The sequence below is a fragment of the Asterias rubens genome, chromosome 15 (genome assembly GCF_902459465.1).
Source record: "Asterias rubens chromosome 15, eAstRub1.3, whole genome shotgun sequence".
In the NCBI taxonomy this organism is placed as follows: domain Eukaryota; kingdom Metazoa; phylum Echinodermata; class Asteroidea; order Forcipulatida; family Asteriidae; genus Asterias; species Asterias rubens.
Window position 1 is genome coordinate 655,606 of NC_047076.1, and position 20,968 is coordinate 676,573.

The 20,968-nt window shown below is 38.4% G+C and overlaps 1 protein-coding gene across 1 annotated transcript; it reads right to left on the reverse strand.

Annotated features, from left to right (window-relative positions):
* Window positions 1-91: 91 nt before the first annotated feature.
* On the reverse strand, window positions 92-20,346 carry LOC117300151 (cilia- and flagella-associated protein 69-like). The gene is made up of 24 exons (XM_033783872.1): window positions 19,770-20,346; window positions 18,299-18,361; window positions 16,868-16,933; window positions 16,529-16,638; window positions 14,114-14,190; window positions 13,400-13,572; window positions 12,652-12,812; window positions 11,975-12,070; window positions 11,465-11,530; window positions 10,922-10,982; window positions 9,982-10,074; window positions 9,758-9,835; window positions 9,063-9,282; window positions 8,460-8,624; window positions 7,749-7,864; window positions 6,909-7,109; window positions 6,094-6,286; window positions 5,386-5,523; window positions 4,841-4,989; window positions 3,782-3,907; window positions 3,114-3,200; window positions 2,408-2,472; window positions 2,026-2,068; window positions 92-1,519 (listed from the first exon to the last, which is right to left on the reverse strand). Exons 1-24 carry the CDS (start codon window positions 19,848-19,850, stop codon window positions 1,379-1,381), a joined length of 2,769 nt encoding a protein of 922 aa, XP_033639763.1. The 5' UTR covers window positions 19,851-20,346; the 3' UTR covers window positions 92-1,378.
* Window positions 20,347-20,968: the final 622 nt, after the last annotated feature.

Below are 20,968 nucleotides of genomic sequence, written 5' to 3' on the forward strand. Positions count from 1 at the left end.
CATAAGGTATAATCTCAAATAGAATAGGTAAATTAGTTTTTTTTTCAATAATCACCACACTTCAAAATGATTGGACAAAACAACAAATATCTGTACTCCAATTAATAAACATTTTATTGTGTTTGGACGGCGCAGGAAATCATTAAAAAAATACAAACTTAAAAACTTTTGTGTCAATTACTTCGCAACAAAAACACATTGTTAAAATTAGAAATAATAAAGATAAAGATAAGTCTTCGGATAAATTACACATTCTATGGACGGATTATTATTTACATTTAGTTTTAAACTGTCTTTCCATAAACGTACAATTGTGAACAGCAATCCCTGTAATGTAAATATAATGTGATTGTGAAATTATGAGTCAGTCAGTATACTTCGATTCTCCATTCTGCAAAAAAGTGTTTTTAAGGATTATTTATTTTCTTATTTCTAACTTTGTCAAATATGACTTTTTACACCTATTTACATTTCTTCATCAATTATTTCCCAGACAAGGATCTAACCAAACCCTTTTGTAAATATTGATTGTTTTTTTATCAACTGTTCTTTATATACATAGTGATAATTAACAAACATTAGGAAACAGTTTGGAAACATTTTATTTACAAAATATACAACATACACCTTTCAAAATTTGTGTCTGTTTCCCAAACTTCAATCATAAACTATGAACAGAACAATGAAGGCTGAAAAAATACACCAGAACACTTTGACACCCACCAGACAGAGATGTTTTGTTCAGCTCTTTCAGTGCCCGTTTTCTTGTTGCATTTTGAACCCCAAATGCCCAGCTTTTTTAGCGTTTTCAAAATTCTTTATAAGAAATAATAAATGAATCTTTCTCACCAAACAAAATGTAACTTTGTGTTGCCTTGGTCCATCCAAAATTCCGAAGTATTTCTTGAGTGATATTGCCCTCTCGTGATAACATATGGGAAGTATGTACGAATGATGACACTTTTCGAGTACATACAAAAAAAACATTTTCTTCCATCCTTCAAAAGAGTTCAGTACCAGTCATCCGGGAAAAACGTTATGAATCTAAACATCAGTTTATTGGATATCTAAACTGCACGCCCCTTCCATGAGAAAAGCAAGTGCAGAGATGGGCTGTTTTACCAATAAAAAAATGGGACCAAATGTACAAAGAGGCTGAGATAGGACATCATCCCTACATAGTATACCTTTGAAACTTTGAAACTGAGAAAAAAAACACCCCCCAATTTGCCCAGTAAAGATCTTAAATAAAACAAAAATGTGTCAGTAAGGCTGTTTTGCAACAGAAGGGCGAGCAGACAAATCACATTGATCCCATCTCCACCTTTATCAATACTGACATATTGTAAACAACTACTCATTGTCTTATATTTTTTAGTTACGACACAAATATTGGTGTGTGGTCCTTCATTGTAACCCTGTTGGTCATCTCTCTATCGTTTTGTTGACCAAGGAGGGTTGGTCCACCGGTCAGCTCCAATGGAGTGCTGTCAATATTTATATGACGACTTTGAAATGTCTGCAAAGTAAAAAAAATACACAACATTGTTAAAAAATCAAATAATAAACCACAAGTAAAACTAACTGGGTAAAATTTTAAATGACTTTTGCTTGCACACAGAGTAGCTAAGCACAACAAAATTATGCTTACCAGAGCAAAGTTTCCAGCTAAACCACCATGTGATATGTACAAATGGTGGCTGGTATCCTGCTCATTTTTGCTGAAGACATGCAGAGTATACTGTTCAAAACGTCAAGACCAAACCGGCTCTTCTCAGAGCCAACACTCACTCATTAAGAGATTTACACATGGTTGTACCCGCAAGTTTACTATTTATTTATAGTTCCTTCTTAATTCTCAGCACCATGCAAAGCTTCAAACAATACTTAGCAGACCATTCTTAAGCACTATTTTCTACTAAAAGCAGCTCTAAGAAATTGGGTCCAGGACTTTTACCTTGATTAGACAATCTTAAAGGCTTCAGAATTTGTTATTGTCACCAAAGATTATTATTTCACACTTACCGTTGTTTGAAGTTCGGCTAGATCCGTCTTATGAAAAGTATCCCTGTAAAAAAAATAGATAAAACCATTTAATGATACAATAAAGTTCCAAACTCACTTTAAAGTTTGTCTCAATGCAACCCAAGTAATCATTAGGAAACTTGTGGGTACAACAATTTTTGGACGGTTGTTGGCTCTGAAAAGTTTTGAATTACTACGCTCATCTTCTAAAAAAGATTTTACAAATGGATGAACCAAACAGTTTACTAGCCATGGTTACTTCTTATTATTCCACACCATCACTAAAAGTCACAATAATGTTTTTGATCTGTGTAGTGAAAGAACAAGACATTATTTTAGGCTCAGTGAATACCCAACAATTAAAAAAGAAGAAACTACTTACGATTCCAGAAATTCTGTCTGTATCCTGGACGCTGTGATGCTCAGGTCCTGACTCGTCTTTGCAGCCTGGAAAAACAAAAGTAGAATAACGGTTTAAATAAAGAATCGTAGACTCAGTATTAATTTTAATTTTTATATTTTTAAATCAACAAAAGACCTCTTTATGAAAAAGTGTGTACAAATTTGAAAAATCCAAATCTTTAGTTACAAATAAAGTCTTACTTAGAAAATTACTGTTTTTATGAAGGCAAACATTTACTTTAGGTCAAACCAACTCCATTTACCAGAAGCACCAAATTATACAAAAGCAATTTAATCAAATTGATACAAACTGCACCAATGACGTTTGAGTCCTGACCCCAAAACATCCAGAAAACATTTCTCAAACAACCTTGAGGTTATTAATTTTGGTTTTTACCCATACACCGATGTGTGTTAGCACTGTATACTCTTTCCCCGAGTCCTGTGAAAAAAATATCACAGGCATGTTACTCGGGTGGGATTCAAACCCACGACCCTTGCAATTCTAGAGCAGTGTCTTACCAACTAGACTACCAAGGTTGCGCGGTAGCTAGAGGCAGTTCAAATCCTATGTTCTGGCAGAGGGTACCACAACGATAATAAGAGATGTTACATTTGGAGGTTGAGGTACTGAACTTTGTTGTATTTGGTGGGGGGGGGCGTAAGGAAAGTTAATGGAGTTCTACCTTAAGCATAGAGTAGTTTGACGTGCGAGCAATGTAGGTATTCCATCTCTTTATAGACTTCTCTTTCTGGCGATGGTTCTCCCGAATCTGTAAAGTCAAAAAATAAAAAGATTGATATCAATGTGTCTTAGCAGAATAAAATTTGGTGAAGTTAAATTCAAGTGTAACCCATGGCCGAATTGCGACCTTTAACATCCTCATGCGCGCTTGATTTTTCTAATATCATTTTGTGTACGTAGTTCCTAATCGTAGAAACCAAAGATTGCATTAGACAGATTTACTTTAACAGCATCAGGCTGGCTTAGTGGTTTCTTTCCCTGCTTTTTACCCTAAGTGGACCCTGGTTTGAATCCCACTACAGACCGAGCCTTGCATTTGGGGTTTCAGACCCTACCCGATTGCACAGAGGAGTTTTCTCCATTTGAGGTTTTCCTGGCTCCCGATCTACCACTGAACATTTCTAAAAAAAGCAAGGTTTGCGGTGACGCTTTGTAAAATCGTCATGTTAATAGTGGTTAAATGTGAAAATTTCTTCTCATTTCCTATTCACCATCCTGTTAATGGCTCTTGCGCTGTTGGATGTGTAAATAAATGCATAAATAAAGGAACGACATTCTTTTCATTTGACGTACAGGATTTCATATGGTCAACTTAATAGCAGTACGTACCTCAGCATACATCTCTTGTTCTTCCAGTAGATCTTGCTGTTGCTGTGATTCAAGGAAGTCAACCTGTGTGTCCGCCACGTTGATTGCCAGCTCCTCTGTGGCTTTATTAATGATTGACAAAGCTTCCTGGAGGCAAAAAATATAACAATTGATGTATAAGACCTGAGGGTATATAAGTTACCTTACTAGAGTTAAATACATAGGTTTGTAGTTGGTTTCCTCTACTGCCAGGACTGCATCCAACAAAACTAATCACCAAATAGCATACCTGATCTGGGGTGACAGGGCGGGCCAAAACCAAGACCGAGACCAGCTTGTCCGAGATCGAGACTTTTGCAGACTGAGACCGAGACGAGAACCAACACCGAGACCAGGTTGAGACCTACAACACTGATACATAGGTTTGTAGTTGGTGTCCTCTACTGCCAGGACTGCGTCCAAAAAAACTAATCACCAAATAGCATACCTGATCTGGGGTGACAGGGCGGGCCAAAACCAAGACCGAGACCAGCTTGTCCGAGATCGAGACTTTTGCAGACTGAGACCGAGACGAGAACCAACACCGAGACCAGGTTGAGACCTACAACACTGATACATAGGTTTGTAGTTGGTGTCCTCTACTGCCAGGACTGCGTCCAAAAAAACTAATCACCAAATAGCATACCTGATCTGGGGTGACAGGGCGGGCCAAAACCAAGACCGGACCAGCTTGTCCGAGATCGAGACTTTTGCAGACTGAGACCGAGACGAGAACCAACACCGAGACCAGGTTGAGACCTACAACACTGATACATAGGTTTGTAGTTGGTGTCCTCTACTGCCAGGACTGCGTCCAAAAAAACTAATCACCAAATAGCATACCTGATCTGGGGTGACAGGGCGGGCCAAAACCAAGACCGAGACCAGCTTGTCCGAGATCGAGACTTTTGCAGACTGAGACCGAGACGAGAACCAACACCGAGACCAGGTTGAGACCTACAACACTGATACATAGGTTTGTAGTTGGTGTCCTCTACTGCCAGGACTGCGTCCAAAAAAACTAATCACCAAATAGCATACCTGATCTGGGGTGACAGGGCGTACCCCTTCTTGCTCCAGCTCGGATGTAATCTCCTTCCAGACCTCTCCTTGTTTAAAGTCAAGATACTTCTCTATGATACACAAGGTTACTTGGTCTGGTGTAGACAAGGTAGGGTGATCTTCAAAACCTACAAGATGATCAAAATAGATGAAAATAAGCTGGTAATAATTGCACATGTTCATAAATGAATGAGGAAATTGCGTTAAAAGCAGTAAGAGAGGTTTAAAGGCAATATATACCTTTGAGTCGGTCATAAATGTAGATGTAAACAATAAAACTAACATGTGAAAATTTAATTTCAAGAGGTGGACGCAATTTTGAGATGTAATGAAAATCAAGACAGGAAGAAAAATTCCTAATACACAATCTTAGAAGCATTAGACGATAAGGTTTCACAGATTACGCTGCTGTAGGCTTCTAACCAAAGTTGTTTTTTGCCATAGAGTGACTACCAAATGTAAACCTTCCCTTTAATGTCCCTAAAATGCAGTAAGAGTCAATTTAACAACCATCAATTTCTTACCAATTTTACAGAAGAGGGCATAGACCTTGGCCCTCATATTCTCACAGACATCTACAATGGCTTGACTGCGTGAGTTTGCAGGAAGTGGAACGATACCAGCTTTATCTTGGACTGCTCCCATCAGAGGTTTCTTAGTATCTACAACAAGAACAGATATAAGAAACAATCATCTTAAGATTCTTGGGCTGTGAGCTCATTTTCTTGAAAGTTGCTTCAAACACTGCTTTTAAGCATGATCAAAATTTGTGGAAATCTGAAAATCTGTTCGCTTTTTGATAATGAACAGTATTTCAGCTGCAAGATAATCAGGGCGATTTTCAACTTTGTTCAGAACATGGAAAGATTTTGCTTGTATAGGTTTTGTATCTCCTGTATCAATGCATTGTTTGTTTGTATCGGTATTTATATGTTGGCTTTCGTAAAGCACGCTCCGGTCTTATAGGGGCGCTATTAAAATGCCTGTGTAGAATGTAAAGATTGCTTTATTTTCATGGAATTTTCTGCAGAATCAGTGAGAGTTTGCAGCTCTACATTTCCATTTCCTATATAATATTCCATTGATAATAATGGTGGCTTCTTATAATAGCACACGTATCCGTCACTGAGTGATGCACACTCAATGTCACTCAGTGATGCACACTCAATGTCACTCAATACCACTCAATAACATTGATGTCATTGATGACAATGATAAGATTGAATCCTTACCTGCGATGGTTCCATTCTGTTCTCTTGGAACACCGAGGGTTTGTTCCTCTTGCTTCCAGATCTTAATAAGTAACGTTGCCACTGTGGTGTCTTTGTTGCTACGCCAGGCCAGCATATGAGCCACTGTCTTAGCATTTTCACACAGATCCAAGAGACAACCAAGGATCAAGTTGTGCATATTAGCAGAGCAAGACTGTATGAGAAATTAAGTAGAAGATTTATTAATATTTTTATTTTGTTGCTAATGAAATAAATTGATTTTTTTTTTCAATAGGCCACTGTGAAAGTTGTACTCAGACCCGCTCATCTGAGGAAACATTTCAGCAGCTGATAATCTAAAATAAAAAAGTTAACATTCCTTGTTAACAAAAACAGGAGAACGTTTTCGCATCTGTAACCAATAACTGTTTCAGTCATTTGTCAGTGATTAACCCATGGGCAATTCAACTGAAACAATTTTTGGTCACAACTGCAACATCGTACCCCAGCAACAATTTCTTCATGTGTATACATTTAGTGATATTGAATGTATTTTTATGGATTGAGCACAAGTATTTGAAGTTGTATGTTGTACAATAAAAGTTTCTCAAGCAATTGAATTATGTTGTATGTAGTATGGGCACAGAGTAATTACCCAAACACAGTGATCGACTTCAACAACGTCATTTTACAAATCTAAGTTCTTATATACACTTCAGAATCACTAATTTGATACACTATTAAAGTCATGCATTGCAGGCCATACACAAACAAGATCATGTTTGTCAAATAAAAGTATAGATTGCGACACATTATCTCTAGCATTTATGTCTTACCTCCAGTAAATCCAAAAGGTAGAAGACGCCTTGACCTTCAAGAAACATATCCTCATTAAGATAAGCTCCAACAACGCAGCACCAGATGGCATCTACAGTAGAAAGCATCATGCGATGATAACCAAGACCTCGACAAAGCTTCTTAGGATCAGTCATCAAATACTTCAGAACTACCTTGACTCCTGTCTCTCCAAACAGCTCCTGTTATAAAACAAAATCATTTAATTTCCTCCACTTTCTCTTGTGGTTTAGTACTTTATATATTTTTTGAAACAGTTAAACAATCTCTCCCCTCAAAGGTTTTAACATCGACTTTTATGGTGCCTGTTGGTCGTTTGCGGCCGCTATAAACATTTTTGCCACTGTGGTCTCTAAGGGGTTAACCAGAGAAGACATCCAGGGCCCAACTTCATGGCGCTGCTTACCGCCAAATTCTGCGCTTACGATCATGATTGCCCGCTTACGTGCGAGCGCCGAATTTCTGCGCTAGCCTAACCTTGTAAGCGTAGAATGCCTAGTAACGCGGAGTACGCAAGCGCAGAAGCCAAAATTCGCCGCTAGCCAGTGAAATACGCTTGCTGTAAGCAGAGAATATCCTGCTTCCGTAATCGCCGATTCTGTTCTTATGGTAAGCAGAGCCATGAAATTGGGCCCAGATGTTTCTTACGCTCCTATGAACATCTCCTTCAGATTCAAATTCAGGTTATCATCTTTACTTTGACCTTTTTGGTTGACTGAAAGTATGTAAAATCTTGTGGCCATTTGCGGTCGCTATGGGTATTATTGGCCGCTATGGTCTTTAAGGGGTTAACCAGAGAAGAAGTCTAAAAGGTTTCTTACCTTCCGATGAACATCTCCTTCAGAAACTGCTGAGATGATTGACAGCATATCAGACTGCATCTCAACATCGATCACATCATCTTCAGTTACAGAATGACTGGCACTTAATAAGATATCTACAAAACACAACAACAATTCAGAGTTTACTTATTTTACTGCAGTCACTGATGTAGTTAAAGAATTATAACAAATAATAGCTTCTTGTATAGCGCTCATATTCGCCACCCAGTGACGCTCAGAGCGCTTCATCATTCAGTATTTTCCTGTACAGTATTATGGAGCTACGTTTATAGCACCGTACAATGGTTTACAAGGTGCTGTGGCCATAGAGTTATATATAAGAACTAGAGGGCGCACTGGCCTAGATACGCAGCCTGGTTAAGTTGACAAAACAGCATTGCATAACGCTATCATAACACACACACCAACGTGTATGTCACATTCAAGGTGAAAACCAAGTTCATCTTACAAAATGGCGCGTGTGTCTCCATGCGGTCCCTTCACGTTTGTGCACACAGCATCACCAGTGTGCACTCTAGCTCTTATATAAAACTCTATAGCTGTGGCACAATATGCAACTAATCAAACCAGGAACACATACGTGAAATGAAGACCAATATTGTTAATACGTAATTAATCTTTTATCCGTCCTTTACATGCCGCTTGTGCTGTTGAATGTTGAAGGAAATAAAATAAAATAAAATATCTTACCAAGACATTGACTAATAGCTCCTTGATCTACAAAGTCTTGTAAAACGGAAGACTCCCCCAGGCTAACAATACTCCTCATCAGATGAAGACAGAATCTCATCTGGGCTCGTTTGTTCCCTCGGCCTCCGTAACCATGGAAAGCATTACCATGACCAGCAAAATCCTCTGAGAAAATAAATCAAGAAATAGCAACAAATTATCAACATTCCCTCAAAACAAAACTACAAATGGAATTCTTTTGAGAATGAGACTCCACAAATGTCATGCACCACTTGGGGATGCAGATGTTTTTAAGTTATGCTAAAGTTTGACAAAGGCAAATATTGAATTGGTTAAAATTGATGAGGCATTTTGTAGCAGTAGTCACTTCGCTTGGTTTACAGAATGAACCAGTCAGTTGTTCACACAATTGCAAAAATGCTTCTTTGTGGAGCATTCTTTCGTTTACTTCTTTGTCCCTGCACTTAACAGTTTCCCATAGACTTGTACACAAATTTCCTTGTTGTGGAGCACCCAGGACTTTAAAATTTCCATGAGGAGATTTTTATATTTTGTCCTTGGTCTCCATAACATATCTAAGATGAGCCCTTGTCAGCCCCTCACCTTTTCCGACACACCATTCCAAGAGTAATAGCAGTCTAGTATTTCCTTGACATGTCATGTAATCTTGCACACACAGGGGTGCAATGGTACACAGCGCACTCATAGCATGAAGCTGAATCTCCTCAAGCTGACTAGGACTCCATTCCTGAGGCTGTGAGACGTTCTCGTTGCCTCGGACGTAAGAGAAGAGGGCAAGGAGGATATGACCTTCAGAAAGGAGCTGGGAAGGAAAGAAGAAATGATATCAAGATGTTGTGTTTAATAGATGGAAATTTGCATCGGGATAATTAATCTTAATTTTGGTTTTACCCATATATGTTGTGTAAAACGAAATGTTGAGTTGTTAACTACCAGTAGAACATAATGGGCCAGTTTTCAAAAGCAAAATTTGATAACTAGGCATTGTTTTGTGTGCACATTCAGGAACGTTACAGGAAAAATACACCCTCATGCCACACACCTACAGAAACAACATTACATTTTGACTCATGTTTACAATTTCCTCTTAAACTTAGAGCTCATCTAATGCCTACGGCTCTGTGTGCACATTTAAGATTGTGGAAGAAGTACCCTTGTTCCATTAAATATTTGTAAGATCTTAATAAAGCATCTTCTATTTTGCACATAGAGGCTCCTGCATTATAAGTTTTACTTGTAGTATTCGTATTATTATTATCTCAAGATATTCAACTTACAGGAATCATTGAGATATCCTTGGACAAGACTACGATGATGTTGATCAGTAGTTTCTTCAACTCAAAATCTTCAATACTCTGTGGAAATGAAAGCAAAAAAAAAAAGAAGTTAAATCAGAGAAACTCTACTTAGCTAGCGATTAGGAAAGAGAAATGGCTTCTTACATCCATTCATCACAACTCAAGACACAAAAGTAGATTGAGAAGGGATCCAAGCTACTTACCGTGCCAAGTTTCAGATGTCTAACCAGGGCATTATGGCTTCGTACTTCTTGAAATGTTGCAAAGAGAATAAGCTGCTTGGCAAAACCTGTCTCCTGTGAAACAATAAAGACAAGAAGGTTTTACTCTTAAAGAGTTTAGAAACTTGAGTAAAAATGCTCAGGTTGGATTTGAGCTTTTTGTCATCAGGCATTGAACTTCGTTACTGAAGGGCACAGCATTTTCCTCTGGCAAGGGGCACTTTTATGAGGAAAAAAGAACATTATTTTGTAATGGAACTTTGCAAAGGGCACCACAGCAAAAGCATAGGGCACCATGGCAAATTGTTGTGGGTGCCGTGGGTTATTTTGAGGCATGTGTCATGAAACAAAACGTATTAAAGCAAAGATGTGAAGCACCGGAGTGAGAGTCAATCCTAACTACAATATCTGACACCATGCTCTAAATTTTATCTCTTAAAGAAAACCTGCTCAGCTAAATTTCTCAAGATAAGTTTGTTAGTATCTTTGGGAGAAATTGGATAGTAACATCTGACTTGTAGTAGTTACTTGTTGGTAGTTACTCAAAATAATTGTTTGTGCATAAAACCTTACTTGGTAATAAGTAATGGAGAGCTGTTGATAGTATAAAACATTGTGAGAAACAGCTCCCTCTGAAGTAAATGTAGTTTTTGAGAAAGAATAAATTTCTCACTAAAATAATTGAATTTGATTTCGAGACCTTAATATTAGATTTTGAGGTCTCGAAATCAACCATCTGAAAGCACACAACTTGTGCAACAATGACATTTTTTCTTCCATTATTCTCTCGCAACTTCGACGACCAATTGAGCTCAAATTTTCACAGGTTTGTTATTTTATGTGTATGTTGAGATACACCAAGTGAAAAGACTGGTCTTTGGCAATTACCAATAGTGTCCAGTATCTTTAAATGATTACTTACAATGAATGGCGCTTGATCACAGACAGTAGCAACTAAAGTAGTAATGACTAACAAGTCATTCCTGTAGGAGTATAAGAAGTAAAAACAGGTGATCAATTACATGAAACATCTGCCCTTGGATTTATTTCCTCAGGACTGGGGATCGGGAAAAAGTGACGAGTTACAGTGCTTAAAAACATTTTTTTTAAGTGCAAAACCAAATTATAATCCAGATAGGTCTCGGGTTCCAAACCCCACTTGGGTGATATGCCTATGGATTTCTTTTACTCAGGACTCAAGAAAAGGGACCAGTATACTGTGCTTAAAGACCTTGTTGTAAGGGCAAAACCAAATAATATACAAGATACATGTATAAATGTAAGTTGTGGAATCGAAACCCATCCGAGTAACTTGCCTGTGAATTTGTTATCAGTATACAGTACTTACACACCTTGTTGTATGGGCAAAAGAACAAAATTATACCTTAAAATTTTAGTCACACTTGAAATAGGAACCCAAGTGTCTATCTAGGTCCTTCCAGGATAAATCAATCTACAATCTCACCTTAATTGCCGATCAAAGTGACTGAAACCAGACGTCATTTGCTGTGAGAATGCCTCTTGAAGTGCTCTATGAATAAAGACAAAAATAATTTAAATTGTTTAAAAACCTTGATTTTGAAAAAAGCTCCGCATAAACAAGGTCAAAAGAACCCCACCTTGTATAATTTTGGCTTGCGGTAACACAATGTGTGTATCTACTTGCTAGGTAGGTTATGCTTATTTGAGAACTTGTCTTGCTATATATATATTATACTACTGTGAAGTTGGAGTACATTTTTTTGGAAAACTTCTCTACTACGTCGGAGTAGACAGTGTTATCGATAATGATTGCATCTTAATTTAAGGTCCGTGGATATATCCTTATTAATTTTGGTTTAACCTTTACACCACGAAAACATCACAGGCATATACTGAGTACACAGTGCTAACACACATCGGTATAAGGGTAAAACCAAACTTAATATTCTTTATCCCCCGATGCAAATTCAACATCTATTAGATACATCCTTACTTGATGCAGACGAATGAACTGAGTTGCCTGGCAACCTCCTCCTTATCACCATTCTCGAGAAGATTCCATAAGATCTCAATGGAACGGAATAATAACCTAAGGATAAACAAACATTAAGACATTGTCAAGTTTCTTAGAAAGATATCATTAAAGCCATTGGACCCTTTCGGTTCAGAAAAAAAAAAAATAGTTCACAGATTTACAAATAACTTACAGGGTTTACAGAAGGCAATGGTGAAAGACTTCTCTTGAAATATTATTCCATGAAATGCTTTACTTTTTGAGAAAACAGCAAAACCATATAAATTCTCGTTAACGAGAATTACAGATTTATTTGAAACACATGTCATGACACGGCGAAACGCGCAGAAACAAGGGTGGGTTTTTCCGTTGTTTTCTCCCGACTCCGATGACCGATTGAGCCTAAATTTTCACAGGTTTGTTATTTGATATAGAAGTTGTGGTACACAAAGTGTGGGCCTTGGACAACACTGTTTACCGAAAGGGTCCAGTGGCTTTAAAGAAGTCAATTCCAATGAAAATTTCTACTTGATTGCTTCTATTACACGAGTGAACAAGATATAACTTTTCGATCAAACAGAGTTGTTGTACAGATGTAACAATTTGTATAGCTTGAGTGCAAATTACCACTACTGCCTCTATCCATTTAAACTAACCTGCCACTAGGTTCAGGGTCATTCATCCGACTGCAGATACGACTAGCAGCTTCGGCAGCGAGCATCTTGTCACAGTTAGGCCCCGAGAATGCTGATAGATTCTGCAGTAGATCTAAGATATGTAGCTTAACATCAATGTCTTGTTCCAAAAGGGCCAGAGACTAAAAAGGAAAAAAATCAAGAGAAATATAAGTGAAAAATACTGATAAAAACATGAATAAATTTTCTTTTAACGTACACTTCATTCTTAGCTTGTTGTTAATCATTATGAAACACATGTCAGGTTTGCTGCATACCCAAGATTTTAAATCCAGCTCAAAAGCTGGGGTCAGTTTTGTTAAGTGCCAATATTGATCTGCCTAACTAAAGGAATTTTCAATAGAACACACAAACTCTGTTAGCATCTAACTAACGGTAAATCTACAAGAGCATATTATTTATCAGTTTTATTCAATGTACTCTTGTTTCTTTCTAAGCTACGTAATTTGTTTTCTGTTTTGTTACTCTTTCTGCTTTTGTTTGGTTTTTATGCACCTCGGAATAAGTTTAGTCTTAGAAAGATGGCGCTTCATAAGTTTGAATTATTATTATTGTTATTATATACTAAAAGGACCTATGGTAAAAATGCACAACAAAAATATCTAATGACCCGACGTTTCAACCCTAGCAGACTCTTTCTAAAGGCTGAACAACAAAAATTGAGAAAGACTCTGCTAGGGTCGAAACATCAGACCATCTTAAATCTTACCTTAACGAGCGTCTCAGCTACATCACTCTTCTCCACCATTGCCATGTTGTAGTCCCTGGAGGCAGCTTGATGATCTTGAACATCTTGCTTAGGCAACTCATTACAGAAGATGCTAAGAAGAGACGACGCTAATTGGAGACGTATCTCCTTGCTTGGAACTCGCATAAGATAACCTAAAGTATAGTTCAAATAATAACTATCAAATACTAGCTAAGTACTAGAACTCCTAGCTATAATTTGCAATCACAAGATGAAAAAAGAATACTTTAAAGCCCGGTTATACTTCCTGCGAATGCGATACAAATTTTGAGGCCACAAATTTGCAATGAATAATTTGCATAAGTTGAAATGTGCTAAACTCAGCAAAAACAGGGATGTGACGTTCTACATTTGTATCGCATTCTTAGGTAAGCACCGAGCTTAAGTCAAGGAAGATGCCCAAATTCCACTTCCTTAGGCAAAGCAACTAGCAACAAATAGACTTGGAGATGGTTATCCAAGGAGACCAAGGGACACCTTGCCCTAACCGCTAAGGAAAGGGCGTAAGCTGACCTTCCTCAGATAAAGAAAACAAGGACTTCATAAACAACTTCGTGGTGATCTTCATCTTTCCTGAGTACGAATTCACAGATAAATTGCTAAGCTTGATTAACTACTTGATATTCCGGAAGTACGGTAGTGGAGTAAGCTGAATATATACAAAAAAGTCCTTACCCAATTGCGAAATGGATTCCACTACAATCTGGGTGTAAGCGGTGCCATCAGACGTTTTCTCTTTCAAAAAAGGAAGGCTATAAAATCAAATTAAAATTGGAAATAAAACTAGAAAGCACGGTAGCTGTATTTGAGCAAATACGGGTATCTCTGCCCGGCGGGGGGTGGAGCATAATATTCTGCATGGTTTATGTTGCACTTGGAGAAATGAAAATTGTGTGTGTTTTGGGGGTGATACAGAACAATATTCGCATACGTTACTCGCGAATACGAAATCCGACCATACGCAAGCACATACGTAAGCATGCGCACATATTCCCAAATATTTTCACGACATACATGTACGTATGCCGACAAGTTTACAGTTATGCGATGTGCTTTTGGGCCAGCGTACCTTTTTGATTGCATACGTTTGCGATGTCACAAATTTATTCGCAAATGTTTGCGCATACGTATGCGGTGTCAAGAAATTATTCGCGAATAAGTATGATGTCGCGATCAGACTGGATGCTAAAAATCCACAGATATATATTAGAAATTTTAATTAAACATATGCGACAAAGTATAATAAAATTTTCGACAACTCAAAACATATTCGCATACGTTACTCGCGAATATCTTAACGAAATCCCACCATACGCAAGCGCATACCTAAGCATGCGCACATATTCCCAAATATTTTCACGGCATACGTATGCCGACAAGTTTACAGTTACCGTACCTTTTTGATTAGGTAAAAGTCAGCTGCGCACGACATACATGTACGTATGCCGACAAGTTTACAGTTATGCGATGTGCTTTTGGGCCACCGTACCTTTTGATTGCATACGTTTGCGATGTCACAAATTTATTCGCAAATGTTTGCGCATACGTATGCGGTGTCAAGAAATTATTCGCGAATAAGTATGATGTCGCGATCAGACTGGATGCTAAAAATCCACAGATATATATTAGAAATTTACTTAAACATATGCGACAAAGTATAATAACATTTTCGACAACTCAAACATATTCGCATACGTTACTCGCGAATATCTTAACGAAATCCCACCATACGCAAGCGCATACGTAAGCATGCGCACATATTCCCAAATATTTTCACGGCATACGTATGCCGACAAGTTTACAGTTACCGTACCTTTTTGATTAGGTAAAAGTCAGCTGCCTATTATTACATGGACAAGTGATAACACTATTAATATCAAGTGTCCAACTTTTACTAAGAAACACTTAAGTTTGGTACTGTTACCAACAGTATCATGCAGTTGTTTTACAACATATTTCATTGCAAAGACATTTGGCAAGGTAATGAATCTCACATAAATTCCAAAAACATTCAAAACCTTTTCTTAAGATGCACTGTGAAAAGAATAATTTGTAAAAGCTTATAAGCTAATTTAAAACAATTTTTCTATAAAAATGCTCCGTTATTGAATGACTATTGACTTATGGATTAACGGTGACGATTGCGAAGTTTCCTCACTCAAACTAAAGCTCATGTAACTAACAACCATACACGGTTAGCACGGTTAACATCCGTTGGCTCTCCGGGTTTTCACCGAACCCGTATGCCGTGAATAAGCTCCAGACCACGGCAGAGTGTTTTTAACGTTCACGGTGCAGGTCACACTGCGACCGGAAAATCCCCCATTGCAATAACGTGGGGAAAAGCTTCGGTGGTGATCGTCTCGCAGCGCAGCGTAGAGGATTCACTCATCACGTAAATAAAACAACCTCGTTATATTTTTACGTTGCAATTCTGATCGGCTTACAAGCTTTAGGTACGAGGTTGGAATTTTTGGTTCCGTTTTTTACGAAACCGCGGCTTTAGCTTGGGATGTCACTTGGGCTTCGGCTTGGGCTTCGTCTGCCTGTTTGAAGCCCCGTTAGAAAAGCACATGTTTTCTAAATAACTGACGGAGCCTAAGCCCAAGCCCAATATGTGGCCACGGTTTTGCAAATGCAAGCTGAAGAAGAAGAAGAAGGAGAAGAAGAAGAAGAAGAAGAAGAAGAATATCCACCACAAGGACAATATCTCTGCCGTTGCACGGGCAGAGATAACAAACATTTTAATAACAATCAATACAGGCATGCAACTGTAACTTCACCAAAAACGAGGAAGTTAAAGAAATTCAATGATTTTATATAGTACTTTCCAATTTTGAATGGTAAAAACTGAGAAATCAGCAGATCCAAGGAAAAGTTGCATGCCTCTCATTAACATGTCTTTGACGGTAGGAAAACGGGTAAAATCTACGACTGAGTTATAAAACATAACATTGGTAGAAGAAAATACAGTACATCAATTTGCCCAAAACATCAATTATATTTACTCTCCACAGCTATTAAACCCCCAAAATATCTAAAATTATAAAAGACAAGAGTAAGAAGCCTTAACATAATAAAACAACAAACCTTGCTATCTTAAGAATGGCCAGCATCGGCTTTGTGTAGATTGGATGCTCATTGACTCGATCAGCGCAGACGTTAAGAATCTTGAACACTTGTACCAGATCTTTCATCAGCTATTGGAAGCGCAGTCAAAGATCGTAACTCTTTCAACAATATTATAGTTTATTCTTATGATCTTATTCTTGTAACGTTTTTTTTCCCCCATCTAGGTATAATAATGTCTAATGTATGAGTGTAAAGTTTCAACAATAAAGTGCTCTCCCCTGGGATAATACAATAAAAATAAACCATTAAATATTGGTTTCAAGTTATGAATGCAAAACATGATCAAAGTAAGGATACAAATCCAGCTTGGTAGTGTCGAATCAGCTTCTGCAAAGAATTCAGATGTCTCTCAAATAATGTTGCCTGCAAAATAAATTCGAGTAAAAGTAAAAAGTCAAGAAACAATGATTGTTAATGCCTTATATGAAATGTTACTGCAGTTGGTCAAATTTAAGAAATGGGCCTGGTTCATACTTCACAACAAATGGAATGTGAAACAAATAGTAGGCACGGCACTGTGACAATGGGAAATTTGCTTTGCTTTCGCAGTATGATTGAACCTGACTACATTTTCAACTATAAAATCAGTTTCTATGTAATAAATCTTTGCGATATCTGATCCTCACACATAGGGTCTGAACTGCCTCTAGCCACCAGGTTAGCTCAGTGGTCTAGTTGTAAGATATCTACTCTAGCAATGCAAAGGTTGTAGGTTTGAATCCCACCCAAGTGATTTGCCAACACATAGGATTCAAACTGCCGCTAGCAATCAAGCTAGCTCGGTGATCTAGTGGTAAGACATCTACTCTAGCAATGCAAAGGTTGTGGGTTTGAATCCCACCAGGGTGATTTGCCAACACATAGGATTCAAACTGCCTCTAGCAATTAAGCTAGCTCGGTGATCTAGTGGTAAGACATCTGCTCTAGCAATGCAAAGGTTGTGGGTTTGAATCCCACTTGAGTGATTTGCCAACACATAGGATTCAAACTGCCGCTAGCAATCAAGCTAGCTCGGTGATCTACTCTAGCAATGCAAAGGTTGTGGGTTTGAATCCCACCAGGGTGATTTGCCAATCAAGCTAGCTCGGTGATCTACTCTAGCAATGCAAAGGTTGTGGGTTTGAATCCCACCAGGGTGATTTGCCAACACATAGGATTCAAACTGCCTCTAGCAATTAAGCTAGCTCGGTGATCTAGTGGTAAGACATCTGCTCTAGCAATGCAAAGGTCGTGGGTTTGAATCCCACTTGAGTGATTTGCCAACACATAGGATTCAAACTGCCGCTAGCAATTAAGCTAGCTCAGTGGTCTAGTGGTAAGACATCTACTCTAGCAATGCAAAGGTTGTGGGTTTGAATCCCACTTGAGTGATTTGCCAACACATAGGATTCAAACTGCCGCTAGCAATCAAGCTAGCTCAGTGGTCTAGTGGTAAGACATCTACTCTAGCAATGCAAAGGTTGTGGATTTGAATCCCACTCGAGTGATTTGCCAGTAGAATTTTCTTTTCAAACAACTCGAGAAAGTACCCAAACTTTAAATAGTGCTTTTAATTTTATACACAACAGTATAAGGGTAAAAATGAATTATAAAACCAGTCTGAAAATGGTGGTAAAATCTTAATCGACGCCTACATTTCCTGGACCATCATTTTGCTTTTAATTTTTGTTTGCAGTAACTAACATAAAACTTGATGAATTGGCTTCTGGGTTCCCAACAGTAACTTACCGAGTGAGGATCTGTCAGAAGTTTGATCACTTTGCTGTAGTTGACTGCTTGAATCTTAACACCCTATTCAATAAACACAACGAGCGCAACAAATTTAGTCAAAAAACATCATATGATCTATGAACAATAATAAATAAATACAAATCATGACAAAATTTTAACCAAAAATAGGCCCCTACATTTGCGTGGCAGTATGATCAGAATGACTATATTGACAATTGACATGATTGACAATGACATTATTCAATGAATTGATCGTGAGAATGACCTATGTAAACAGTACAGTATAAAAAACTCAAAGAAGGGAGAGTAAAAAATGTTCATCATTTTATTCATTACAATTTTACTTTTGTTTAAAAGAAAAAAGAAAAAAAAGAAAAGGTCAATGACCCAATATCACACTCTTAATAAGAAACTGGGTCCTGCACATGGGAACGGAATGGGTTGTTCTAAAACCCCCTCGACCCACGACCCACGACCCTCCGACGTCCGCCCCGTGTTTGCAGTTCGAAGAATGTCCCAATTCCGAATTCATAAAATGTCGCTTTACGGCCGAGTAAGAATTAAGTCCCTGATTTAGAATTCACAGTGTGTGATCCGTGACGCAACTTCCTTCCACGACTAGGCTTGACTTCAAGTCTGAGACTGCGGTTATATTTATCTGCATCAGCCACACAGAATTGGGAGTATTTACTCTCTGCTTCCGCACGAGACAAGTGCACACCGATTGGGGACCCCAAACACGTCCTAGTGGCCATTCGGTCGGTCGTGTCTACAACCTTGAGCTCCGCTTAGAGTAACTAGTAGTACCATAGTACACAGGATGGGAGTGATCGGCCGAAATGGGTCCGTCTGATCATCACGTAATGAGTTGGCCGTCATCGTACTCGGGCGGTAAATGCAGGTTCCCAGTTGGGTTAATAATCTCGGATCGGCCAAGAGATACACCTGGAAATGCCGCGGTTTTTTATCTGTACATCATAATTGCCACAGGCCCGATCTCGGCAGCCAATCACGCGAAGTTTGCTTCGTGCATACTACGTGTCTCGTATGCTGTGTTGTTGTGATCTGCGAGGCATGGTAGTCGATGTCAGCAAACAACATTGTGTGCGTGATTGGCTGAGGTTGTGAACTGTGGCAATTTCAGTGTACAGCAAAAAAGATCGCACAAAAGTCGATGGTCGAGGGGGTCGTGGGTCGGAGGGGGTCGTGGGTCGTGGGGGTCGAGGGGGTTTTAGAACAACCCGAACGGAATTGCAAATTGGATCGACTGTGCTGAGGTGATTGTTGTCTAAAAAAGAAAAAACTAAATGTCTGTTAGTTAGTGTTGCTTGTTCGTTGGAAGGAATTTTGTTTACTTTATGTTTAATTTTTAAATTTTTATGAAGGAAATCACATCACAGCTTTTCCAAAATTTCAATTTCTTGTAAATTTAAGAATACTTGTTTTCCAATAATTGAGGAACACGTACCTGTTTGGTAGCAATGTCATCATCTCGAATGACATGTTTTACAACCGGGACAGGCGGTCTCTGTACGGCACCAGTCGCCATTGCAAACTCGCACTCTCTCTGAGTCTGACTCTCGGTCGGAGTCTCTCACACACACGAAGTTCAAAATGTTCGGTAACGATCACGACAAGCAAATAAAATAAATCAACTATTTTATAAATGAAGTACCACCGATAATATTACATCATGTCATCACTGTTTGTCGGTGATATTAATGCCATTTAATGAAATGCAGACGAAAACTCACACCGAAAACTTAGTTCCCAAATAATTTCAGTCGCCATTTTGATTTGAGGTTGCTAAGGAAAATAACCGCTGGTACCCGTCTTGGCACGTTGTCAATAAACTTATGTGGTGTAGATTACCAACTAAACTGATACGAATGTTCAAAGCTAGACTTCGTACACGAATATTAGTACGTATTTAATTTTCACGGCTTGGTATCTGACTAAACAACTTTGCTACTGCATTTGCATATTTCTTGAGTTGCACAAAACAATAAACAAACCCACCACCTTCAAGCAAAAAACAACAACAACAACAACACATACACCCGCCTACACACTAAATCAATCAAATAAACGAAAATATACATGGGGATTTTTCATAAAATTAAATTTTGACATGACATTCTACAAAACTGCGTGACGGAACAAGCACTAATTGAATAATTTTGAACATCTCTACACTAGCACCATGGAGGAGGAATAAATTAGACCATGCTAGCACTAATTGATTACAAGACATTATTTCAAGGCACTTAAAAAATAAAGAGAAACAATTGCCTTCGGATTTGGGAACTGTTTGTTTTGAAATTAACAATGCATGGTTGGGACGAGTTGTTAAAGTAGTTGGCTACACAAATACACTTTAAGGCCTAGGGGCCTATCCCTAAAAAAGTGAAGATTTCCCGGTTTGAGGCCGGGTGAGGCCTACTTCGCACCGGGTCCGAGCTATACGTGACTCAATTCCCAATCCCGTGCCAACGCAGAAAACTATTGCTTTATTGTGATCTACTGCCAGTGTCAGATGCAATTTTGTCCGCTCCGGACACTTTTGCATATGCAATCGTGTCTGGGGAGTGCAAAAACCGTCCGGTGGACATGTACATGACTGGACATGTACATGTATGTGCGCGCATATTTATGCGAGCGTGCATG

What these genes read in the sequence shown, in the direction of transcription:
- LOC117300151 (XM_033783872.1), bottom strand. Translation starts at nt 19,850, where the DNA reads ATGGCGACTGGTGCCGTACAGAGACCGCCTGTCCCGGTTGTAAAACAT. An exon ending in ACAGAATGGAACCATCGCAG is followed by an intron (nt 5,524 to 6,093) that starts GTAAGGATTCAA and finishes TTCTTGTTGTAG; the next exon opens with ATACTAAGAAACCTCTGATG. An exon ending in GCCCTGTCACCCCAGATCAG is followed by an intron (nt 3,908 to 4,840) that starts GTATGCTATTTG and finishes TTTTGCCTCCAG; the next exon opens with GAAGCTTTGTCAATCATTAA.